This window comes from Numenius arquata, chromosome 9, assembly GCF_964106895.1.
Source record: "Numenius arquata chromosome 9, bNumArq3.hap1.1, whole genome shotgun sequence".
Taxonomy (NCBI): Eukaryota; Metazoa; Chordata; class Aves; order Charadriiformes; family Scolopacidae; genus Numenius; species Numenius arquata.
Genome location: NC_133584.1, coordinates 37,110,684 through 37,132,370, shown reverse-complemented (window position 1 = coordinate 37,132,370; position 21,687 = coordinate 37,110,684). Strand labels below are relative to the sequence as shown.

The 21,687-nt window shown below is 44.7% G+C and overlaps 1 protein-coding gene across 2 annotated transcripts; it reads left to right on the top strand.

Moving 5' to 3' along the window:
* Window positions 1–13,054: 13,054 nt before the first annotated feature.
* On the top strand, window positions 13,055–21,027 carry TMEM14A (transmembrane protein 14A). 2 transcript variants are annotated; one of them, XM_074153721.1, is made up of 6 exons: window positions 13,055–13,115; window positions 13,503–13,579; window positions 14,398–14,483; window positions 16,197–16,298; window positions 19,405–19,492; window positions 20,403–21,027. In XM_074153721.1, the coding sequence occupies exons 3-6, from the start codon at window positions 14,408–14,410 to the stop codon at window positions 20,440–20,442; spliced, it is 306 nt and encodes a 101-aa protein (XP_074009822.1). In that variant the 5' UTR covers window positions 13,055–13,115; window positions 13,503–13,579; window positions 14,398–14,407; the 3' UTR covers window positions 20,443–21,027. The 2 variants fall into 2 exon arrangements, with proteins under 2 accessions (XP_074009822.1, XP_074009823.1); XM_074153722.1 differs by lacking the exon at window positions 13,503–13,579 and having other exon boundaries at window positions 13,091–13,115.
* Window positions 21,028–21,687: the final 660 nt, after the last annotated feature.

Sequence of the window (21,687 nt, the reverse complement as noted above, 5' to 3'; positions counted from 1 at the left end):
GGATGCAGAGGTTGATGAAATGTTCTATAAGCAGCTAGCAGGTGTCTCGAGATCACTTGCACTTGTCCTGGTGGGTGACTTCAACCTACCAGATATCAGCTGGGCACTCCATACAGCTGAGAGGGAACAGTCTAGGAGATTCCTGGAGTGTGTCGGCGATAACTTCCTGACACAGCTGGTGAGTGAGCCAACTAGGGAAGGAGCACTACTTGACCTTCTGTTTGTAAACAGAGAGGAACTTGTGGGGGATGTAACAGTTGGAGGCCGTCTGGGGTACAGTGATCATGAAATGATAGAGTTTCTGATTCTCAGGGAAGCGAGAAAGGGAACCAGCAGGACTGCCATCACGGACTTCCGGAGGGCAGACTTTGGTCTTTTCAAAAGTCTGCTTGACAGAGGCCCTTGGGAGGCAGCCCTGAAGGGCAAAGGAGTCCAGGAAGGCTGGACACTTTTCAAGGAGGAAGTCTTAAAAGCACAGGAGCAGGCTGTCCCTGTGCGCAGGAAAGCGAGCTGTCGAGGGAAGAGACCGGCCTGGCTGAACAAAGAGTTAAGGTCACAGCTCAGGGAAAAAAGGAAAGTTTATGTCCTTTGGAAAAGAGGACAGGCTATTTGGGAAGATTACAAAGGTGTAGTAAAGTTATGCAGGGAAAAGATTAGAAAGGCCAAAGCTCAGCTAGAACTTAACCTGGCCCTGGATGTTAAAAACAATAAAAAGAATTTCTATAAATATATTAACAGCAAGAGGAGGACTCGGGAGAACCTCCACTCTCTCCTGGATATGGAAGGTAACATAGTGACAAAGGATGAGGAGAAGGCTGAGGTACTGAATGCCTTCTTTGCCTCGGTCTTTAGCAGTGGAGTAGGGTGTCCCCCGAGGACCCAGGCCCCTGAGCTAGCAGTTAGGGGCGGGGAGCAGGATGAGGCCCCCATAATTCTAAGAGAGATGGTGAGGGACTTGCTCCAGAACCTCGACATAAACAAGTCTATGGGCCCAGATGGGATTCACCCGAGGGTTCTGAGGGAGCTGGCAGAAGTGCTTGCAGAGCCACTTTCCATCATCTACCAACAGTCGTGGCAAACTGGGGAGGTCCCAGCCGACTGGCGCCTAGCAAATGTGACGCCCATCCACAAGAAGGGTCGGAAGGATGATCCAGGGAACTACAGGCCTGTCAGCCTGACCTCGGTGCCTGGGAAGGTGATGGAACAGATCATCCTGAGTGCCATTATGCAACACATGAAGGATGCCCAGGTGATCAGGCCCAGCCAGCATGGGTTCACGAGGGGCAGGTCCTGCTTGACAAACCTGATCTCCTTCTATGACAAAGTGACTTGCTTGGTGGATGAAGGAAAGGCTGTGGATGTTATCTACCTAGACTTTAGCAAGGCCTTTGATACAGTGTCCCACAGTATTCTGCTGGAGAAACTGGATGCTCATGGCTTAGATGGGTATACTCTCTGCTGGGTGAAAAACTGGCTGGAGGGCCGGGCCCAGAGAGTGGTGGTGAATGGAATGAAGTCCAGTTGGCGACCGGTCACGAGTGGTGTCCCACAGGGCTCGGTACTGGGGCCGGTTCTCTTCAACATCTTTATCAATGATCTGGACGAGGGGATCGAGTGCACCCTCAGTAAGTTTGCAGACGACACCAAGTTGGGTGGGAGTGTTGATCTGCTGGAGGGTAGAGAGGCTTTGCAGAGGGACCTAGACAGGCTGGCTGGATGGGCTGAGACCAACGGAATGAGGTTCAATAAGGCCAAGTGCCGGGTCCTGCACTTGGGTCACAGCAACCCCAGGCAGCACTACAGGCTTGGGGCAGAGTGGCTGGAGCTGCCTGGCAGAAAAGGACCTGGGGGTGTTGGTCGACTGTCGGCTGAACATGAGCCAGCAGTGTGCCCAGGTGGCCAAAAAGGCCAACAGCATCCTGGCCTGTATCAAGAACAGTGTAGTGAGTAGGACCCGAGAGGTGATCGTCCCCCTGTACTCGGCACTGGTGAGACCCCACCTCGAGTACTGCGTCCAGCTTTGGGCCCCCTACCACAGGAAAGACATTGAGGTGCTGGAGCAGGTCCAGAGAAGGGCAACGAAGCTGGTGAGGGGTCTGGAGCACAAGTCTTATGAGGAGAGGCTGAGGGAGCTGGGGTTGTTCAGTCTGGGGAAGAGGAGACTGAGGGGAGACCTTATTGCTCTCTACAAGTACCTGAAAGGAGGCTGTAGAGAGGCGGGGGTCGGTCTCTTCTCCCAAGTTACAGATGATAGGACAAGAGGCAATGGCCTCAAGTTACGCCAGGGGAAGTTCAGGTTAGATATTAGGAAATATTTCTTTACTGAAAGGGTTGTCAGGCATTGGAATGGGCTGCCCAGGGAGGTGGTTGAGGCACCATCCCTGAAGGTATTCAAGAGAGGAGTTGACATGGTGCTTGGGAATATGGATTAGTGTTGGGTGGTGTGGTGGTGTGTGTGGTTTGTTTGTGGGTGTTGTGTGTTTTTTTTTTGTTTGTTTGTTTTTTTTTTCATCGGTTGGACTAGATGATCTTAAAAGGTCCCTTCCAACCTAGGTGATTCGGTGATTCTGTGATTCTGTGATAAAGATGTATCCTAAGAGTGTCTGTGGATCAAATACACCAAACTACCTGGTCAGCATTTGCCCAAACCAGTCATGTTACAGAAGATGACCATCAGCCAGATTAAAAAGTTACTGGGGAATCACAAAGAGACTTGACACAAAGTAGGAGTCAGACTGAACAGAAGTATAAAAGATGCATGAAAACTAACAGGAGGGAAAGACCTGGGAAGAGAAACAGCTTTCTCAAGGTCATGTAGTTCAGCCAGCGACTTGCAGGGAGCTGCTGGGGTCTGCATAAAGGTGGAAGACCCACATCTCCTGCAGGAGGCATGTGTAAACAGGGAGACCTGCAATCTTTGGGAAGGGGGGTGTTTCTGTAACCCATACTGCCCAGGAGTGAGAGGGTACATACAACTCTGTCCGTGTGTGTGTCCGTGAGTTGCTGTGTGTGTGTTTGTGCACACTAAGAAGGCCTTGGGATTAGTTACAGAAAGCTGTTTAGACATTTCCAGTATGGTTCACCTATGGCATTACTGATCTTGTATGCATAGTTCAGTGATTGCTGGTTAATTGCATACTGTCAATAAAGCAATAAACTGCTTTGTTCCATATTTATTTTAAACTATATGAGCTCAGCAGTTTTTCCCTGCAACGTCTCACAAGTTGCTGAAGCAACGAGAGGTCTCTGTACCACAAGGATTTTATGTTTTCTTCCAGAGCATTGACACTGAATAAATCCATGTAAAGAATAAATTCATGTTTAGTGAATCACATCTAAATACAGGTGAGCAAGATCCCTTAAATGCATGGAATATTTGTCTCAAAATGATTATTTTGAAGTAAGACATTACACATATGGTTATTTCATACCTATTTCCCAGAAGTTCAGACGCAGATGTTACATGGTTAGAATTTGTAATTAAACATGGTGTTATACTTCAATTTGGGGACCAGCACTCCCTGTTTGCACGATATTTTCCCTCTGATTTGTCTGTGAAAAGAACAAACTGAGTTGGATTTGGATCTCAATTACCACAATCTGACAGAAGAGCCTCAGCTAAGCCCCACTAAAGACTCAAAATCGTAATTGTACAAGTGTTCTTTGCATGTTGCAGAGTTTCACTAATCCTATAGGGTTTGGGGTTTGTTTAGGTTTTTTTGTAACATCAACTCAGAATTTCTTTTTTCTGTAAGACAGACAAATCTTTTAAATTTTACCCATTTAATGGGCCTGGCCAATTCTCCCTCCTTCCATTGCTGTAATAACATACTGTAGTATTCCCAAAAGCACGTTTGGCTGTGCGTGCCTGGATATGCTAGTCAGTGCTGATTTCCTATATCCCTGCTCTCCTGACTTTCCCAGACTGCCCTGATACCAATGTAGGCAGTTTGGTCCAAAGCGTGGACTTGGCGACAGCACCGCAGCCCGGCGCTGATGCACCAACAGCGACAGCAAACCCTCCACACATCCTCGCAGTACGGGCAGGGCACGCGCAGGCAATCAGTCAGGGAAGCTCTAACACCTACCAAACAATGAACTTTGAGCAACTTGGTAAAGGAAACAAAACAAAAAAAAAATATCTATTTCTGGGCTGAGCTTGTAGCTGGATATCCCAGCCAAAGATAACTGTATTTCACAAAACTGCAAACCCCACGTGAGGGTTTATAGTGGAAAAACACTGACAGGCCATTGTCTGCGGCACTGTATTCACAACGCTGTAATTATCGCTTTACCATAACGAGTGCAACTCTGTGGTCAGAAAAATGGCAAGAATATGATATTTTTCCATGGAATACTTCTTCCTTTATAGATGTTTGGCTTGAAATCCGGAGTTTAAGTTGTAGTGTTGTTGGCATTATTTTTCTCACGTTTTCATTTTTTGGGGCTGATCTATGTAAGTGCTTTAACTTGGCTTCTCCTTTTAGGTGTACAAATAAAAATTACTTCATTTTTTTCCAAGCTTGATTAATTGCACATGAAAGTAGATGTATAAACACTTTCTATCATTTCGTGTTTCTAATCCTCCCTTTGCAGCCGCAGTGGTACTCCTTTGGGTATTATCAGCCACAAAAAATGAAGAGAGCTTTTTTCTCTTTTTTCAAATGAGGTCACTGCTGTTATTAGGCGAGATCCCTGAGGACTCACTGAGCTGTGCTCTTCCGGGCTGGCTTGGCAGAAGACGTATCCTAACCCACGCTGCCTGATGACAACCACCATGAGATACCAGTCTTCACGCCCACCAGGGGCTCCTTTACTACATGGTCGTGGAAGGTTTCTGGCTTGTCTGCACTGGAGAAGCAGCAAAAAAACCCTCAGCAGAGACCAAAGATCTGGCTCCATAATCAACCAAGCACGAAATATAGTACTGTCTAATATACCCTCGTGTATCCAAGTGTGGGATGAGCTTTGGAAGAGGAAGGAAAACAACATCTGAACTGCTAAAAATGTTACTTCTGATAGGTCTAGAAGATGGGTTGGTAATCATTCCTGAGTAGTGGGTGGTCCTCCTTACTGAACATCCCAACTCCAATGAACTCTGAAGAGGAAACAAGGTCAGAATCTCACTGGGAAAGTACTGGAACTAGAACATTGCTTTGAGCGCCCAAGTCTGTTCACGACTTTTTCTCAGTAGTACTTGTGTAAGCAATACTCCTGATGTAAATGTGATTATCTAAAGGCAGACGGAATACTCATACAAATAAGAATTGGGATTCATGCCTAGTAATCTGTCTAATCTGGCACTCTCTCCTGTTCAGCTGCACCATACATTTTCCAGCAGAAGACTCTCAAATAATATATCCAAAATACACTGATATCCTGGGGGAAAATTCTATGATAGCTTATGAAATCTTTCCTGGGACACAACTATTCATCAAGCTTCGTGCAGACAGAGCAGAAGGATCCCAGAGGAAAAGTGGAACATCAGGACAGCTACAGTTTAGTCTAAGGGCCCCTTTCTAAGTGCTAATACTATGTGGATTGTTTCACTGATCTAAGAGAACCCTGAGAGATCACCTTCAAAACATAAAATACAAACTCCAACCAACATCACATTCGTCCTCACATAGTTGTGGACACAAAACCAGGACCCTGAAAAGAACACGAGGGACGCCCTGGTGGATCAGACCAACATCCAGCTATCCCCACGTGGTGGGTTGACCCTGGCTGGATGCCAGATGCCCACCAAAGCTACTCTGTCACTCCCCTCTTCAGCTGGACAGGGGAGAGAAAATATAATGAAAGGCTTGTGGGTCGAGATAAGGACAGGGAGAGATCATTCAGCAATTACCATCACAAGCAAAACAGATTCAACTTGGGGAAAATTACTTTTACTACCAATCAAATCAGAGTAGGACAATGAGATATAAACCAAAATCTTACAACACCTTCCCCCAATTCGTCCCTTCTTCCCAGGCTCAACTTTACTCCCAGTTTCTCTACCTCCCCCTGCGTGGCACAGGGGGATGAGGAATGGGTGTTGGTCAGTTCATCACATCTTGTCTCTGCTGCTCCTTCTTCCTCAGGAGGAAGACTCCTCACACTCTTCCTCTGCTCCAGCGTGAGGTCCCTCCCATGGGAGAGAGTTCTCCATGAACTTCTCCAACATGACTCCATCCCACAGGCTGCAGTTCTTCATTAACTGTTCCAGTGCGGGTCCCTTCCACGGGGTGTAGTCCTTCCAGAACAGACTGCTCCAGGGTGGGTACCACATGGGGTCACAAATCCTGCCAGCAAACCTGCTTCAGTGTGGGCTCCTCTCTCCACAGGTCCACAGGTCCTGCCAGGAGCCAGGTCCAAGGGACTCTCCACAGCATCACAGACGCCTTCGGCATCCACCTGCTCCAGCGTGGGGTCCTCCAGAGGCTGCAGGTGGATATCTGCTCCACCATTAAGCACCTTGGGCTGTAGGGGAATCTGCATGGTCTTCACCACGGGCTGCAGGGGAATCTCTGCTCTGGTGCCTGGAGCACCTTCTCCCCCTCCTTTTTCACTGAGAGTTGTTTCTCTCACATATTCTCACTCCTCTCTCTGGCTACAATTGCACAGTTGGGTTTTTTTCCCTCTTCTTAAGTATGGTATCACAAAGGTCTTACCACTGTTGCTGACTGCCTCGGCCTTGGCCAGCGGCAGGTCTGTCTTAGAGCTGGCTGGCATTTGCTCTATTGGACACAGGGAAAGCTTCTAGCAGCTTCTCACAGAAGCCACCCCTGTAGCCTCCATGCTACCATGTGAACCCAATCCTGCCCAGAATCCTTTCTCCAATAATGAGAGATGCTATTTAAAGAGAACATGCAAGCCAGGCTACTTTATGCATTTCCCTTGCTCTCCTCCAGCATCCACAATCACTGTTATTAGGAATGTTACAGAGCACATCCCTTCTCATCCCTTTGAATAACTCTTTATGAACATGTAGTCCATTTAATTGCTTAGTCTGCTTTCCAGTCTGCTGACCTATCTGCTTCTGAAAGCTCTGCTGGCAGCGAATTCCACAAGTTTACTGTATCTGCTACATAAAAAAAGTATTTCCTTTTACCTTTTCTAAACCAATCTCCTATTGGTTTCAACGAGTGCCCCCCAGTGCTAGTACTGCAGCATTCAGAGAACAATAACCTGCATTCACTCTACCCACTGCCTTGATTTTGCAAATCCTGATCATATCCACTCTCTCCAAATTGAAGCTCATGCTGTGGATAGCCTCACTATACCCTCTTTGCCTCCTGAGAGTATGGCATATGGGTTTGAACAGGACTGTCCCTCAGCTTTTCACTCCTCTCTTCGATACGTGAGCACGGATCCCGGGAATCATCAGCTCTCCAAGACTGCAGTTTCTGAGCAGAAATGTCAGCAGTGAGCTAAGCACTTTTTCAGTTTTCTGATAATTTATCATCATGGCTTGGCACAGAGTTCACTGAATGCTGCAGGTGGTTCCAGGAAGGGATCAAGAATGGGGAAGCCAGCAATTGAAACAACTGGTTATTGCAAAATCAGAGTTTGAGCCACCCTCTCTGCACCCCATAAAAGCTAGGATCTCACAGACCTCTTCCTTCTGGGAGGGAGGTTGTATTTTACTTTCCTTTCTTTTTGGGTGTGAGAATAATCCAAAGGATGTTTATTTGGATACTTCTATCCATAAGCTTGTCCGTACTGGACCTGGCCAAAGGTCCAGCCAGCTCATGCTCCAGTGTCAGTCAATGGCCACAGGTAGGAGAGAAACAGCAAGGACAGTAGGTGTGAACTGACGTCTAGGTAAGACTAAGGACAGGGCATGCATATATGAACTTTTATCCTAAAACTTTCCCAGCTTCAAACTATTTTTCAGCCCAGAAAGCTACCTTGAGGCATACATAGGTCTTAGATATGCCTTGGTGTACCTGCTAGAATTTGGAGAGGGCAAGGGATCCTGTGTCTCTGTCCTTCAGTGAGCTGTTGTCTGGAAACCTCTTGTCTCTTCAGTGTGTGCAGCTGAAAACAGACCCCTCTGTACCAAAACACATAGTGGTGAGACGTATCAGAAGTCTGATGTCTATCATAGGACCACAAGCATTAGGGAAAGGGTCTAAAAATACACACGTACACACACGCACACACATACACAAAATCCCTTCTTCCCTTCCAAGAAACTTTCATCTTACTAAGTTGTTTTCCATCAGCTGAAAACATAACACAATGACAAACAACCCACTTCAAATGTCTCTGAAATCCCTCGGGGTTTCACTCTGACTTCCTGAACTGCTTTAAAATTCACATACTTATTAAGAAAGATGGGAAGTTTGGGACGTATCGGAAGCAGAGCACAGCTAGTCATCCTAATCTGGATTTATTTAGCCCAAGGATTCCTCAGATACTGAAGAGAAAACCCTCCATTTCTTCAGGAGATAAGAGTCTATCACTACACTGATCAGAACCCAAGGCAGTTGAATCACTTGCTCTTAACACTAGCTACAGCCCTTTGATCATGCCTGGTGGGCAGAAGCAGTTTTATACATGCTCTCCCAAATCACTGCATATCACAATCACATTCTTGCATTTTTTTCCTGTTACTAGGTAGTAGTAACTGTTCCTGTTAGGTAGCTAGAACCTAACTTCGCTGGAGACCTCACAGTAAAACTGTGGGTATTGTCAGCTCACAGTAAAATTGGATATTGTTAGCTCAAGGCTGACAATCCCCCTACGGTGGGGATGTACCTTATTTCAGTGTTTGCTAGCTTCCAGAAATACTAGTTTGTTGGACTCGAGCACCTGGGAAGATTCCTGAGAGACACTAAACAACCATAATTCTGAGCTGGATTTCACTGAATTTACCAAGAATTTCACTCAGTGCCATACCATAATGCTTTCTCACGGGCGAAGCTCCCTGGAAAGTCAGGAAATTCACTCTTTCTTGCTGATCCCTGCAGAGGGTCTCCCCAGCCTTCCACCTGGTCATGCAGTCCCAGCTCTTCCTTTATGTCCTGATGCTTGTGAGACCCTCCTGACTGAACTAACCGAAACAAATGACTGGCTGAACCAATTCGACAAAAAACTACTTATTTTTCTACCCAGTTATGCGTTTCCTGGGCTACTGAGTTGAGTCAGCCATTGAGGATTGAGAAAGAAGATGCAAAACCCATTAATTACTGCACAAAACAAGGGACTGGAAAGCAGAATTGGAAATGGAGGGGTCCTTTTGGCAGCAGTGAGCTGTTAAATTTGAGCACCATCTCCTGTGAAATCACTCCGCAAGAACTCATCTCTTTTTCTTTTGCAGGCTTTAGTCCGTGTTCATATATATTTAGCTAAAGAAAAGGCCTTAGTTTGTGTGGCTGCTTATTAATGTATATGTTGTGCCAGATTACTTCATGGTTATTATAAAAAGCAGTATCTCTGCTTTTCACCATTTGATTGAATTGCCAGGGATGATCTGGATCTAAGCTTTCATACTAAATTTTCCAAGAACTCACACCTCAGGACTGAGGGGTAATGACCCGTAAATGCAGCTCAATGAGGCTCCAGATCATTCTCCTCAGCCTTTTAAAATAACCTTCTATTATTTTTAACACCACTTTCCTTCTCACTAATTATATATATTTGAAAGCTTACAGAATTTCTTTCTAACAGTCACCTTTCTGGAGTAGAATGCGGTAACTGACTTCTTTATTTAACTACAGACTATTAAACCTGAAGCCTCTGAATCTGCATTTTTAACACTACATTTTACTCCCCTTTCCATAGTCCCTCCTGATGAAGAGAGTTTTGCACAAAAACGTTCCAGAATTACAGCTGTCTCAGGGTGCTTAGCTGCTCCTTTTTCCCCCACTCAGGACCTTCTCTTCTGTCTCTGGTATTTCAGCAGGACTGTTCCATTCTACAGATCCCTTCTGGTATCATGTTATGTTCTGGGATAGCAGTTAGCATTAAATCTTACTCGAAGCTTACAGCTATGAGTAGCCTTTAGTGTTAATATAGGAAGACCAACAAAAACCACACACAGCTTACAGCAGGAGACATGATTTTACGTGATTCATCCAATTCATTCAGTTACTGAACCGAAAACTGGTTCTGTTTTACCTCAAACCAGGACATTCTGCCAACACCTTCTCTAACAACAGAGCAAAAATTTTCAAGGGGAGAGAGATGGGCTGCATTGCATTTCAGCCCAAGTGCCTTAAAGGCTTCTTGTTTTTCACAGAACACTATAGCAAAGCGAGGCACAAACTTGGCCCTTCTCTGGAGGGAGCACATACTTTCAGATGTGAGTGCAGGTGGGCCTTAAAAAGGTCACACATTATCAATACGGGTGGAACTTTCTGGGGACTGGGCTGTATGATTTTAAGAAGCTCAGCACTTTTAACCCTTCTTCTCTTCAGGTCACATTTTCATGAAGATGGAAAAATACATCCCTGAAACTAAAGCAATTTACTTGCCAAATTTGAAAGCTGTTTTTCCAAACCAGAGAGATGCTAGAGGCTGTAAATGGAACTTTCCACAAACAAAGCAAACAAATCATAATACAAAACAAAACAATGAAAACAAGCTAAAATAAAACAGCTGGAAGCAGCTACCCAACAGGGGAAATTTCAGCTCAAATTGGCAGTTATGAACAACTGAAAACTAGAATAGACAGCGCTTAGCAACACTAACACTAGCTTTAGCTGCTAGCTCTGATATACCTCTCTGTTAGGACTGAGGGGTTTGATTTATCATGCTACGAACAAAGCAATTTCATTAAATGTCCTCCCATTAAAAACATCCCACAGGAGACTACCTGTACTGTGAAATACAGCAACCATTTCACATCAGATAATAGTTTAAGTAACACCTTAGGGAGAACAATACCAAATACTTTTTGTAATTGAAAATGGAACATAACAAGCAGCGTATAATTATGCAAATTCAAATTTAACCCAAACTTCAGGGTTGTCCAGTCTACTTTAGTGAGGAGTATCATTGAATCAGTAACCACAACTGGTCATTATCCTAGAGGTGCCAAAGGACACTGTATTTGTTCCACTTTGGAGCCCTTTCAAATAGAATTGCATGGTTTCACTCCATTTAATCCACTGTTTATTTTACTGTGCTTTTAAAGAGCCACAAGTCTCAGAATATTTCATAAAGAAATCCAAGATTTCTGGATTTCTGCTTATGAATCTGCTTTTGGTTTGCATTTTGGAGCCGTCCTGCCCTCAAGTGTCCTATGTTTGTTTTCCAACGTTGCTGTACCTTCAGCCTTCCTTCCCACAGACACTGGTGAGATAAGGAGAGCGGTTCTGTTTTCCACCGAGGAGACGGACTTGGACAGCTCACACGGAGTGGGTTTGTGTCACAGCAGTTAACGCTAACAGAAAAAACAAATGGAACATTAGGAGTGGAAATTAAATACGTTAACCCTAATGAGAATACTGATTCGCTTTCCAGCAAGCTCTTTGGAGCGGAAAACTCCCACACCTTTAAGCAAAGAAATCTAAAGGAAACACAAGATTTTGGCAGGGATTTTCAAGTGACCCCTGAAGGCGGCAGGTATCCAAGTCCCATCACACGACATTGTGCGTCTCTCCCTGTTGTGGCCATGTTTACGCTCAGCCTGTTTGTGGGAACAATGGAAGCGTGGGGAATGTCACAGGCAGGCACCCCTCAATTACTGCTGAAGGACACATTCCGTGCTGGTCAGGAACAGCTCACTTGACAGAAAGCTAAAGAAAGCACAAGAGGGACATGGGCCTGTTGGAACCAGTCCAGAGGAGGACCACAAAGATGACCAGAGGGCTGGAGCACCTCTCCTGTGAGGACAGGCTGAGAGACTTGGGGTTGTTCAGCCTGGAGAAGAGAAGGTTCTGGGGAGACCTTATAGTGGCTTTCCAGTAGTTAAAGGGGACCTACAGGAAAGCTGGGGAGGGACCCTTGATCAGGGAGTGTAGCGGTAAGACAAGGGGTAACAGTTTTAAACTGAAAAAGGGGAGATTTAGATTAGGCATTAGGAAGAAATTCTTTCCTGTGAGGGTGGTGAGACACTGGAACAGGTTGCCCAGGGAAGCTGTGGATGCCCCATCCCTGGAGGTGTTCAAGGCCAGGCTGGATGGGGCTTTGAGCAACCTGCTCTAGTGGAGGTGTCCCTGCCCATGGCAGGGGGGTTGGAACTCGATGATCTTTAAGGTCCCTTCCAACCCAAACCATTCTATGATTCTGTAATTACATACTATAGAGGGTGACAAAATACAAATAAAAATACCTTGTGGCGGATTAGCTCCAGCAAACGGGGCTAGCAGATGAGAAGTCACTGCGTTAAAGTAACAACATCAATCAGTTTCATAAAACAGCTACGCGTGCAGTATCCCAGTCTTGGGCTTTCAGCGCTTGGTCTGGGTGTCTGCCTGCCCGACCCTGTGCAGGCTGCCCTCCAAGGGGCAAAGATGGAGGCGAGGAGGAGGCGAGAGGAACCCTCCTGCGTGAAAGGCAGTTGGCAGAGCGGAGCCAAGCACGGTGACAGCACCCAGAGACACTGGGGTAGCACCGGCAGGAGAACCTAGCCACAGTCCCTGCCCAGGTCTCCACGGGATGTGTGCCCTTTGGGGACATGTGGCTCTGCAGACATGGCTCTAATTTCAGGGGTTCTTCCATCCCCAACTCGGTAGGGCACAGGGTTTTTAGGCTTAAAAGGCTTAAAAGTAAGCCACAGCTCTCTCAGCTACCCGTGGAGCCCAGGCACCTGAGGACAGTGGGAGCTGCCAACCCGGGAGCTGGGCCCTGCCACCGAGGGGCCCCGACACACAGGGTGCAAAGCCCCCCCACTGTCCCGGGCTTGTCTCCCCGACACCCGCCTCAGCCAAAGGCCACAAAACGCCGCTCCCCCTCCTCGCAAGGAGCTCCGCAAGCGGCGACGAGGCCGCGCCCCCGCCATGATGGCGGCAGACGCCCTCCCTCCCCTCCGCTGAGGGGCAGAAGCCGGAGAAGGGACAGCGAAGCGGCAGCCAACGCCTCCACTGCCCCGCAACGACTCACGGTGCCCGGCGGGGGCGGGAGGCGGGGCCGGGGGAGGTCGGAGGGCGGCGGGGCGGGCACGACGCGGCGGGAGCGAGGTACGGCGGGGGGCCAGCGGGGAAGGGCTGGCCGGGCTCCCCTCGGCGGCCACCTGCCTTCTCCGGGGGAAGCGAGCGGCGGGCTGGGCTTGGGCGGAGCGGAGGCGGGGGAAGCCTGGCGAGAGGCTGCGGGGGGCGGCGGGCCCGGCGGTGGAAGCCCTCAGCTGAGGGAGAGCGAGCGGGCGGCCGCGCCCCGCCTCGGCCCGCCTGCCCTGGGCCGCCGAGGCCGGGCGGATGAAAGGCCTGGCTTTGAGCCTGGTCCCCGCCTCTGCAGGCCTCGGTTTTGGGGGAGCCATGGCTCCCTAAAAACAGCTGCCCTCCTGAGGGAGTTACAGTTGGGGGGGGGGAGGCGGGTATCGCTATGAGTTGCTAACTTTAATATTAAAGGCCTGACATGAAATGATGGAGCGTGTGGTCTTCCCTGCCACCCCCTTAACTCTGTGACCAGGGGCACACCCACTCAGGTAAAATAAAACGTGCGCTTAATTAAGTGTAGCCTTAATTTGGGAGAAGGAGGGTAAAGGTGTACCCCACCGGCTGGTGGGGGACAGGCCGTAGTGCTGCTGGGCTGCCGACCACCGCCATTGCTGCCTTTACTGATCCCTGCAGTAGGGATCAGCATTACAGCAGCAACTTAAATGCTTTTTGGAGGACAGAAGCCTGACTTTGGACCATATCTAAAGGTGAAACCAAAGGAACATAGACTGAGACAGGGTAAAGTGTCTGTGTGTATAGCTTCCTGAAGACAGCCTAGGTTTCTGTATGCAAACCTTGGGTAGACTCTGAAAATTCCTGGTTTTTTTGCCTGGTGTTGCAGGGCCTGTGACGTTCCGCTTGAAGCACACCCAGTGCTTTCAGCCTGGCTGAAAGGGCACTAAGCTGGGCACTCGCGAGACCTGTATGTATCTACAGCGTATGCCCAGATCAGCCCTGTGGCACAACTGCCACATAGCCGGTGCTTTTGGGTGGTGGTAAGCTTTTTGCATGCATACATGTATTTTTGACTGGGAAAAATGCATGCTACATACATCCCCAAAATACCAATTTCCCTTAATAGAAATATGGTATGCCTACATACTGAGGGCTAAGGAAGGGCAGCCGTTAGTGAAAAGATGATAAAATAGCCAATAGACACACCAGCTTTTGAATGTTTTGACACAGTAGAGAAACAGAACTTAGGAGAGTGTAGTGTTATTTAGCACACTTTAAGTACTGATTTATTTTTTTTTACTAGGAGGAAGGAACTTGTTTGTCTTCAGTTGCAATGTGTTTTTTTCTCCAGAGTTGGGACCATGGCTATCGACTGGATCGGTTTTGCATATGCTGCATTGCTGGCTGTTGGAGGTGTTGTAGCATACACTCGGAAAGGTAAGTACTGGGACAGCAGGGTTTGGAAATGAAGCATTTGTTTCTTCTTCACTACACTTTCTTAAAAAAAAAAAAAAAGAAAGATGCAAGACATGAAAACTCTGCTATAATGAACATGACTGCATCTTAAATCCATCCTGTGCTGCTATAAATGAGCTGAGTCTCATGAGATTTGCTTGGGTCAACTTAAGCATTTAAGTGGTTGCTTTTTTCTGTTAATTTACTGATGAGTTTGTTTTCAGGGCAAAAAGGGGAAGTCATGTTATTTTTGACCTTTGGTGTGTTTTGGGCCTTCTCATTTCCTTCAATCATTCCTGCAATGAGCACAGTAGATGATAATGGATTAAAGTTTAGTTTCTACAAAGGCATCCTGGCTTGATTTTGAGATTTTCAGACACACACTGGAAAGAAAACCTTTTACTTGCATATTCTGATCTGATGTTTTCATTATTTGTTAGATATTAACTCTAAGATAAGCAGGTTTTAGGTTATCGTGTAGTATAAAGTGCGTTTTCCGTATTTCACTCACTTTTGCAGTCCTTCCCCAGCTGGCAGCGCCCTGCCCGAGCCCAGCACGGCGTCCCGGCAGAGGTCGCAGTGGTACCGGGGATGGGCAGGCAGCATCTCCAGCCTGGTCCCCCTGAGCTCTCCCACAAAGTGTGCATCCCAGCAGCGCATCTGTCTGCTTCGCTGTGGCCGTTATCCACCCCAGTTCTTGTGATTCAGGGTCACTGTTTCCCTGCGCAGTGTGCACATGCTTTGCTCTTAGGCATATGGCTTTATGTCTGACTTACTGAAAATGCTCTATTTTTTTGTTTGTGCTCAGTTGCACTCACTATCCCGTTCACTTGTTTTCTTCACTTTTTTTTTTATTGGTAACGCTTTCTGTTTTCTTGCAAATTCTTGATTAAAAATATTCCACGTATCAGGACTGTGAGCTTAACGACATCTGGGGATCTGGATTCTTCATTTATAAAAATTTTGGGATCAGCTCAATGTGGATAATGCTTGCTGTGCTGATTCTGTGCTTTTATCATATGGCACCGTGTCAAATGCCTGTTCAGAAATGTAGGTATATTACTGAAACTTGGGGCTTTATATGAACCAGTTTTGTAACAGCACTGAAAGAAGATGTTGAGTTACTTTTAAAACCGTATTTTCATCTTCATTGTCATCTAATTGTTTTAACTCTTTTAAAATTCTTTATTAATTAAACGTGAAGTTGCTGATACCATTTCTTTGTCCAGGACTGATGTCAGACTGAAAACTTTGTGATTGCATGTGTTGTCCAATTTACCCTTTATATATTGACACATTTCTACCATTTTTGGAGACTCCCAAGTGCTGTAAGATACCGTTAAAATCAACAGGTAGTCCAGAGAAATTACAAAAATGCTTCTAAAGGTATGTATGGTAGAGAAAATGGCCAAATTTAGGTTTGTGCTTCAAAGATTATTTTTTCCCAATTGCAAGTATAACTAGATCCTCATCATCGCCCCCTAATTTAGTCAACTTTCCCCCTAATGCCATGCAAGAGAATGACTCAGTTACAGAAATACCGCCTCTATTCACACTGAGAGAGCTAGCTGCCCTGTGGCAAAATCGGTTCTATTTTTAAAATATTTGGATAAAACTGTGTAGAGAGAAATACTGTGTAAAGATTGATCTTAAAGACATTGTATTGAGAAGTAACGCTCGAATGGTTTCTTGCAGGTAGTAAAATCTCTTTAGCTGCTGGGCTCACCTTTGGATCTGTGGCTGGTTATGGAGCTTACTGCGTAACACGTGATCCAAGAAATGTGAAGATATCGTTGTGTAAGTGTTTTACCACAGTAAACAAAAACCAAAAAATACCCCAGCAACAAAACCTAGCAGTTTCCTGAATTGCATGTAAAAGTTACGTTAACTTTTGAGCGTTGCTTTGCTTTAAATGTTATTTTTTAAATAGAGTTAGGCAATTCAGCTTAGCTTGCAAAATTAAACATGGAACTGTTAACCGTTTGGAAGGTAAGGCAGCTCCTTCATACGCAGCCAGCGGGTCCATGTCACCACCTGCCAGTGCCTCCTTTTATTAGCTGGTTACATAATGCTGCAAATATTGTGAAATCCAGCCGAGAAACATGGGAGAGCACTGGAATAAACTCATTAGAGCTACAGATTAGAATGTAATTTGAGAAGTGAAGTAGGTGTGGGATCCGGTCCTGCACGATGGAATGTATCCTCAGTTCCCAATGAAACCCATAGTTTGACTTAGTGTTTTTCCTTCACTGCTAAGAAAGACAGGATATGAACGATGCAATAATTGTCACATTAGCTACTTTGCCATGAAACCCTCATGAAGGCAAGGAATTACAGTCTCTAAGGGGGACATTGTTAACCTCATCCAACTGATTTGCAGTAGGAGCTATTAGAGCTTGTCTCACTCATGGTTTTAGCAAAGGTGGCTGTAGTTTCACATGCAGAAATGCATTTAAAGTATCTTTAATCCAGATTGGGTGAGTACACGCTTCATTTTTCTGAACTTAGTTAGAATTTATGGTACAGCGTTCACGCTGGCTGTGTGCCTTACACCGGCCACAGTTGTAAAAACTTCCATTTCAAAAAAAAAATGTTGAATAGCATTGTTAGTAAAGTATATTTGCACCAACTGCGTTCTTTAGGAAAGGTGGTAACGGCATACATGACCTGCTCCTAGATGGCCTAGAATTGAATATTCCAGTTTTACCACCATGACCTTGCTTGGATTAAGTTATCCCACTGTTAAAAAAGCCCATCTTTTTTGGAATGAAGACACAGCCTTAAGTATATGTAAATTTGTAATGATTCTGTGTGACATGCTCTTAAGTAGCATACGGTATTGTACTTCTGTGGTTCAATTAAATCACTAATTTGGATGCAGAATTTGTGAAAAAGAAGACTAATTAAAACATAGTAAATATTGCCTATTTCCTAACTGGCTAGTTTTGAAAGGACTAATACAAAGTTTCCACTGATCTGCTTGTTGACATCAGATATACTAAAATATTATCAGTGTTGTGCGTTTCATGTAGCTGTAGGCATGTAAGGACTTTCTCTCCACTGAAGAAATATGTATTACTAATTTAATAGAAATTATAGCAATACTGATGAGATACAGTTCACTACACCTGCCTTAGAGAGTTCTTACTATGTAGAGTAAAAAGAGTGAAGACACTTTAAAGGAGTCATAGTTCAGAATGTTTACAAAGTGATGTTCTGATTGCTTAAAACCTCAACATATATTTTACCTTGGTTATGAATGGGTGGCCTCTTCAAGATCCACTTGTGTTGAATGAAACCAGTAAGATGGTCTGAACTAACTGGTCATTTTTGCCTGAAGTGAGTTAGCAAGTATTCATAGAAAGTACTCTCTCTGCCAGTGCCATTCAGGTTGCTTTTAATCTCTTCCAGGCAGATGTATCTCAGCCTCGAAGAGGGTGTCTTCTGGCGTCTATATACTCTATATATCTCAAATTAATAAAGAACTCGTTAGGAAGACTTCAGAGGAAGGGAGAATTAAACACACTCAAAAACATCTACAGGTCCACACCTTAAAAACCTTTGGTGGCTGCTGTATCTGCTACTTTCAGAATAATAAGGGCTTTTCATCATAAATGTGTATTGCTTTTGTAGAAAATCAGAAGGTTTTCACTTGTGCCTAACCTGCCAAAGTGCCAAAAGCAACTAGAGCACAGATGAAAGAAGGAAATTCAGTGCATGGAAGAAAGTGACCGCTCTGAACTTAGAAACCAGTAGAGTAAATTGCAATGTAAAATGAAGCAAGTACCCAAATGTTTAAAAGATTAGGAAATTTAAAAAAAAAAAATGCCCCTCCAAACCCATAATTATCTACAGTGTTTGTCACCTACGCAAGAGTCTCCTGCAATAATGTAGGTAATGTTTAAGTACAAGGCCTTCATAGTAGGGTCCTTGTGACTACATACAAAGAGTATGTAGCGTACAGATACCCCAAGCAAATTTCCTCAGTTTTATACATTATTCTTTCAGGCATTTTCCCAGTCCCTCTGAAATTAACTCTGAGCTTTCTTGAATACTTAAATGCAATTTTATGTATAGGCGTATAGGAATTTAGACTTCAGTATGCAACAGTGAGCGCTGTTCAGACTGCAAGTTGATGCACCTGATTTATTGAATTTCTGATCTGAATCCGATTTACTGAATTTAATTCAGCTTGATTTATTGAATTTCTTTGACTGATTTCAGGTGAAACAGTGAATATCTAGCACTTTTGAAAACTTCCTAAAACTTCTGAACGTCTTAAAAACTCAATGGCACATGTGAAAAGCCAGCTGCTATTAACTGGAAAAAAGACCATTACAGAGTGAACATGCTTAGTAGCTTGTAATTAATTGTAAATGTACTCAGGGCTCTGGCAAGACGCATACTGTGGAATAGTCCACTCTTCAGACATTCCTGAGAGGATCAAGACAATGGGACCAGAAAATCAGAGCAATGGATAATGGAGCATAAGAGGTTTTTTTGCAGGATATCTTTAATGAGGGCACATGCATAGCTGGTGGAGTTTCCTAAGATGCTTGTAACTGTCAGAGCTGGTTTTATAATGCTGGAGTGAGTTTAAAAGTAATTCGTGACACCTGTGAGTACAGGATTGTCCACAGGAGTAGACAGTGGAGTCTGAAGAGAATTAGTCAGATGGTTTAACTGCTTCATAAAAAAGGAAAGAGATTTGTGTAACTGCCATTACTTTGGCTGCAAGAGTGATAAAGCCCAGCTGCCTGTGGGGAGTCCTGCCTCTCTGATCTAATGTTTTATGAAATTGCAGTTCATACCAAACGATAGCAATGACTTGATAACTCTCCATATTCCTGAATGGTCCACTGGGAGAAGTCAGAAGATAAATATATTGAATTGTCTTTTACAGTTTCAGCTTTTCTTTTGACCATTATAATGGGAATGAGGTTCAAGAGGTCCAAGAAATTAATGCCAGCCGGACTAGTAGCATGCCTGAGGTAAACATATATTTGAGGATCTTAATGTAAAGATTTCACTGATTTTCAAATAGTTGCCATTTGGCATCTGATTCAAGTCATTATCAGTGGAACATGGGGTGAGGGTGGTGAGACACTGGCCCGGGTTGCCCAGGGAAGTTGTGGATGCCCCATCCCTGGAGGTGTTCAAGGCCAGGCTGGATGGGACTTTGTGCAACCTGCTCTAGTGGGAGGTGTCCCTGCCATGGCAGGGGGATTGGAACTCAACAATCTTTAAGGTCCCTTCCAACCCAAACCATTCTATGATTCTATAAGCTCAGCACCTTTGAAAACTGGGACGTTTTTGACCTGACCTAAGAACTTTGGTCAGTATTACTGCAAATTACGATGTTTTTAACCATTCTGAGTGCTTTATTGCTGCTGTTTATTTTGGCATTCTGATAAACATAATTTTCTGTACTTGTTTTTTTGGAATTCAATTTTGGACTAAGACAAAACTTTTTTTTCCAAGTGAGTCTGTAACTCAAAACATTTTTCAGCTGTAGGTCAGAATCGCCATCTTCTGAAGGAATAATAACTGTTGCTTCATTGTTACCAGATTTAGTATAACGCCATCAACTCTTTTACTCCAGTTACTTATAGGGAGGAAAAAATCAGATGCAAATTGTCAAGATGCAAAATTTCAGAATCAGGACTTAAACTGGAACAAGTTATTTTTCCCTTGTGGGTCGCTTTTCAGGCCTAGGTGGACTGTGTGTTTCAGCAGACGCTGAGGCTGTAGGTGTAGGCACTGTGGAAGCTCGCTTGCATAGAGGCTCTAGTGTCAGGTAGTTACCCATGTGTTGTTTCGTAATGATGACTTGCACTGGTTTTGTTCATGCACAAGTGTATTTATGTTTCTTGTTCTTCTTTTTTTTTTTTTTTTTTTCAGCCTTTTGATGATTTTGAGGCTTGTTTTTATGCTGCTGTAGGAGAATTTAGCAACTTAAGAACCAGAGGATGACAGTCATGCTCGCCGAACAAACAGGCAAGCTCTCCGTACTTGAAAGCCAAGTTTGAACACGTCTTACATTGCATTTATCTTCTCTGCAAAAGATCTCTACCTGTAATTTGATTATTGACATTTGCTGATATTTTGCAAGCTTTTTTAAAAAACTAAAACAAATGTTTTGTCAAGGATATATTTTGATCTATTTCCGTTTCAGCAGTTTGTTAACTCAAGGGATCTTTTTCTCTAAATTTGATCTCTTTCAGGGGTGCTGAGCGCCCCAAGAAATTTGAGTTAGTCTTGCACTGTATCTCTGAGAGAAGTATATAAATATGTGTTTATGCTAAAAAGGTGTATTGAACCATAATTTTGTATCTTCTGAGATTAAATAATCAATTGAATTGTCTTTTACAGTTTCTTTCTTATTGTCACTTACTAATTAATAAAGGCAGAGGCCTGTACTGTGTTGCACTAGGAAACCCACCTTTCTTTCAGACACACATATCTTGTTGCACTGGTTCTAAATGTAAAAACTATTATCGGTGTTCAAATAAAACATAAAATGTTCAAAGCTTCTCAGTTTTTTATGCAGACTAGTGAGCCGTTTTGTCAGTGGAAGAGTCTGGTGATCTGCTTTGTACCCAGCACCGGTTTAAAACATGTACCGCGCTGTAAATCCCCACTGACGTGAACCACAGCTGAGGAAGGTTCACCCTCTTGCACAACTAGGTTCTAAACTCTCAGTCTCAATACTCTTGAACAGGTTTGCTGGTGTGTTCTGATAGAGATTATCTTGCTGAAGTCCTCCCCGTAAGCAGAGGAGAGTATTCAGACAAACTCTTCGGGGATTTAAGTTGCTTTAGTTTGCATAGAAAATAATTGAATATGCCCTGGGTGTGAGAGCTTGGCTAAGACTATCGTCTGGTGCACAGGAATGTGCAGCCAAATCATTAGGAAACTGAATATGGGCGAGTGTACTATTGTGGACAAAGAAATTTTGCTTCTTTTCATTTTTTTCATCCAGAGCTGGCTTATGAAGGCTATCAGATACCAGATCTCAGCGCTGCACAAATCCATCAGTGGGATACCAAGCTTATTATTTTTGGCAGGGGCTTAAGTGGTGAGAAGGTGCTGTGAGCAGCTCAGATGTCTAAGGTACAACTGACAAAAAAAAACAAGGAGGGGGGGAGGCACAAGAAAAAAACCCCACCAACCCCAAACCACATCC